The sequence below is a fragment of the Populus trichocarpa genome, chromosome 12 (assembly GCF_000002775.5).
Source record: "Populus trichocarpa isolate Nisqually-1 chromosome 12, P.trichocarpa_v4.1, whole genome shotgun sequence".
Classification (NCBI taxonomy): Eukaryota; Viridiplantae; Streptophyta; class Magnoliopsida; order Malpighiales; family Salicaceae; genus Populus; species Populus trichocarpa.
Genome location: NC_037296.2, coordinates 4,156,962 through 4,160,461, shown reverse-complemented (window position 1 = coordinate 4,160,461; position 3,500 = coordinate 4,156,962). Strand labels below are relative to the sequence as shown.

Genomic DNA, 3,500 nt, shown 5'->3' with positions numbered 1-3,500 from the left:
CTCTCAGAAACTGGGGAACACAAGTCTTGAAGACCCTGTATCCATGGAACAATTACCCCAAATTGCCACAGCTCGCCAAAACAAATACAAGATTATGATGTTATTATATAAAGTAAGCACAGCAGTCATAAAGACATAATGGGCAATACGAAATAGATGGGAAAACTAACAGATAAGAAACTACTTTAAAGAAATTTTACAAAGAATTGAAAATTCTGGCTGTCCCTTGTCACGAGAAGGGAGAAGAGGGAAGAGGAAGGGCATTTTCTCTCCCTAGAACATCTGGAACTAAGACGCAATTCAAACGTGAGTTTGCACTAGTATTCAGAGGCCCAGTCTCAACAAAAACCTCTTTTTCTTAACAAAGATAAACATTTAAGCTCCACTGGTAGAATTCAAACTCGGCGCTACAAAATTGTACATTGAAGTTGTTAATCTACTTCAACCCAGTCTTTCATCAAGCTCAATCTCCAAATAAAACCAAATTATCAAAGTCGGGTGTATTCAATTACAGAAAATAAATGCAAGTAATCAAAAAATGCAGCAGCTAAAGAAGTAAACATCAGAAAGTGCAATATTTTAAGAGTGTCAACGCTTCAAGCTGCGTACACAATTATTCAGGAAAAAGAAATGAGAGTTCAAATATGACACTCAACTAATATCAACGTGAAATCTTCTATTACCAGATAAAGGCAGAAACTCTGTATCAAGAAAATATATGGAAACGGAAGTTTGTTGAATAAATTGAGATTGTCGAATCCCCGACTTAAACTCAGTCCCGTTGGTAGAGCAGTAACCACGGAAGTTTCTGATACCACTATACTGCACATAGATTTTGTTACATGGTCTTCTGAAACTCCCAAGTGCCTCAGTGAGCAAAAACAGTGTCATTTCGTCTAGGAGGTCTATCAGGAATTCCTCCTGGCTTGAATTTTGAAGCCTCGTGCTTTGCCAATTCAGGAGGCACGGGACTGTTATTCTGAATAAGCATTTGCTTGAGATCATAAAAGACATCCGAGTCCCCATGAGTCAAGAATGTTGTAGCCACACCTGTCTTTCCAGCACGGCCTGTTCGTCCAATACGATGAGTATACATTTCAATATTTCCAGGCATATCATAATTAATGACATGGGCCACATCAGGTATATCAATACCACGACCTGCAACATCTGTTGCGACAAGCACGTTGTATCTTTTGGTTCTAAAACCTTCAAGGCTAATTTCCCTCTGCTCCTGGGACTTCCCACCATGCAAAGTTGTGACACGAAAACCAAGCTTGTCCAAATTCTTGGCCACCATATCTGCATTCTTTTTAGTATTAACAAATACAATTGCGGTCTTATCTCCAGCTTCCTCAAGCAATCTATTCAACCTGTAGGACTTCTCTGATTCCTTCATCATTATCACATGTTGAGTTATCAAGTCGGTGGCCTTTCCAGCAGTACCAATAGTGACCACAACAGGATTTCTCAAGTACTTCCTAGCAAGTCGCTCCACAGCAGGTGGCATAGTAGCACTAAACATATAGGTGGTGCGATAAATCTTTTTTTCATCAAGCTCTTCATCCTCATTTTCTGGCTTCAAATTACTCGATGGCATTGCATCCAACACACCCATAACCTGTGGTTCAAAACCCATATCAATCATCCTATCAGCCTCATCAAGCACAACATAATTACACTGATTCAACACTGCATAACGCCTCTCCAAACAATCAATCAAACGACCTGGAGTAGCAATAACCACCTCACAACCTTGCCTAATCCTAAACCCCTGCTCTTCAATAGACTGCCCACCAACGATAGAAACAACTTTAATACCCAAATAATGTGCAAACTTAACAGTCTCATCCTCAATCTGCTGTGCCAACTCACGCGTAGGTGCCATAACAACTGCATAAGGCCCTTCAGCCTCATTCTCCTCACTCATTGGAGGCAACCTAGAAATATAAGTCAGCATAGGCAAAACAAAAGCACAAGTCTTACCAGAACCAGTCTCAGCAATCCCAATAACATCCCGCTGTTGCAATCCCAAAGGAATCGCTGCCATTTGAATAGGTGACGGCTTCTTATACCCGGCTCTCTCCACTGACTTCAACAACTCACTACTCAACTTACTCTCTTCCCAGCTCCTCATCGGCCGCGGAATCTTTGAGCCCTTATAAGAAATATTATAATCTTCCCTAAATATCCTCCAATCTCTCTCAGCCATTTCTTCAAGCTTCTTCTCCGACCAATGTCTATCAACACGCATATCAAAAGTATCATACATATCAGCAGCTTCTTCCTTCAATTTTTGAGCAGCCGCCTCTTCTGGCTTTTCGTCTAGGCCTTCTTTTTTCCGAAATTCATTTCTCATATCCTTCTCATTCTTTGCAGCAAGTTTTTTCTGCTCTCTCCTATCCATACCAGCCCGAAACCCTCGACCGAACAAAAGCTGTGCCTCATGAGGGTTTTGATACAAAACATTCATATCTCTAGAAGTATCTTCCGTGTTTTCCCAATCGAAAGAGAAGCGAAACTTCTCACTAGGTTTAATTACTCTCTTTTTAGGCTTTTTGGACCCTAAATATTGCTCTTTAATGGCATCCAGCTCCTTCTCTCGCTCTCTCTCGGCTAATTTCTCCAATCTGGCTTGTTCACGCGCCTTTACATCCTCTTCACGTTCGCGCTCTCTGTTGCGCCGCGAGGAGCGTTCGCGCTCGCGCTCTCTTTCTCTTTCTCTGTCTCTCTCCCGATCGCGCTCTCTGTCTCTGTCTCTGTCCCTGTCTCTGTCCCTGTCTCTGTCTCTGTCACGGTCTCTGTCTCTGTCACGGCGGTCAGAATCGGAGGGAGGTTTTTCGGTGTCAGAACTGGAGGGGCGGGATTGGGAGAGGATGAGTTGTTGGCGTTTTTTCTGTTGTTCGGTTTCTTCTTGGCGGCGCTGAAGGGCTAATTTTTCACGTTCAGCTTTGGTTAAGAAGACGGGTTTGCTTTTGCTTTTGGAGACGCTAAAATCGTCGATTGAGCGTTTCATGGTGGTGGTGTTGTCGGCGGCGGTAGGGTTTAAGAGTAGAGATCGGGGGTTTGATTGATCGAAAAGCAAGTGATTCTCGATCGATCCAGACGAGAGATATTTCTCTTCTAGAAATTACTCTCTCTCTCTCTCTCTCTCTATCAATATTAATTTAAAAATCATTTAGGCTATTTCGTTACTATATAATTTTAAATTCGAGTCATATAATTATTTATATAATAATTATTGAAAATTTATATTATTATTAATTTTAAAACTTGTAAAATTAATCAAGGAAATATAAATTAGTTCAAACATTTATATTAATAAAAAAATATATATATTAATTTAAAAACCAACTTCGTGCCTTGTGCTGCTTTTTCACCCAAGTTTCACTCAATTTTAATTTATTTTATTTTAAATTAATTTTTTTATATACTAATATTAAAAATAAATTTTCAAAAATAAAAAAAATATTTTTATATATTTATAAATAAAAATTATT

At 39.7% G+C, this 3,500-nt stretch overlaps 1 protein-coding gene across 1 annotated transcript; it reads right to left on the bottom strand.

Moving 5' to 3' along the window:
- Nucleotides 1–452: 452 nt before the first annotated feature.
- Nucleotides 453–3,160, bottom strand: LOC7493486 (DEAD-box ATP-dependent RNA helicase 21). Its single transcript, XM_002317830.4, has one exon. The coding sequence runs from the start codon at nt 3,014–3,016 to the stop codon at nt 869–871; it is 2,148 nt and encodes a 715-aa protein (XP_002317866.4). The 5' UTR covers nt 3,017–3,160; the 3' UTR covers nt 453–868.
- Between the last annotated feature and the right edge of the window lie 340 nt (nt 3,161–3,500).

What these genes read in the sequence shown, in the direction of transcription:
- LOC7493486 (XM_002317830.4), bottom strand. Translation starts at nt 3,016, where the DNA reads ATGAAACGCTCAATCGACGATTTTAGCGTCTCCAAAAGCAAAAGCAAA.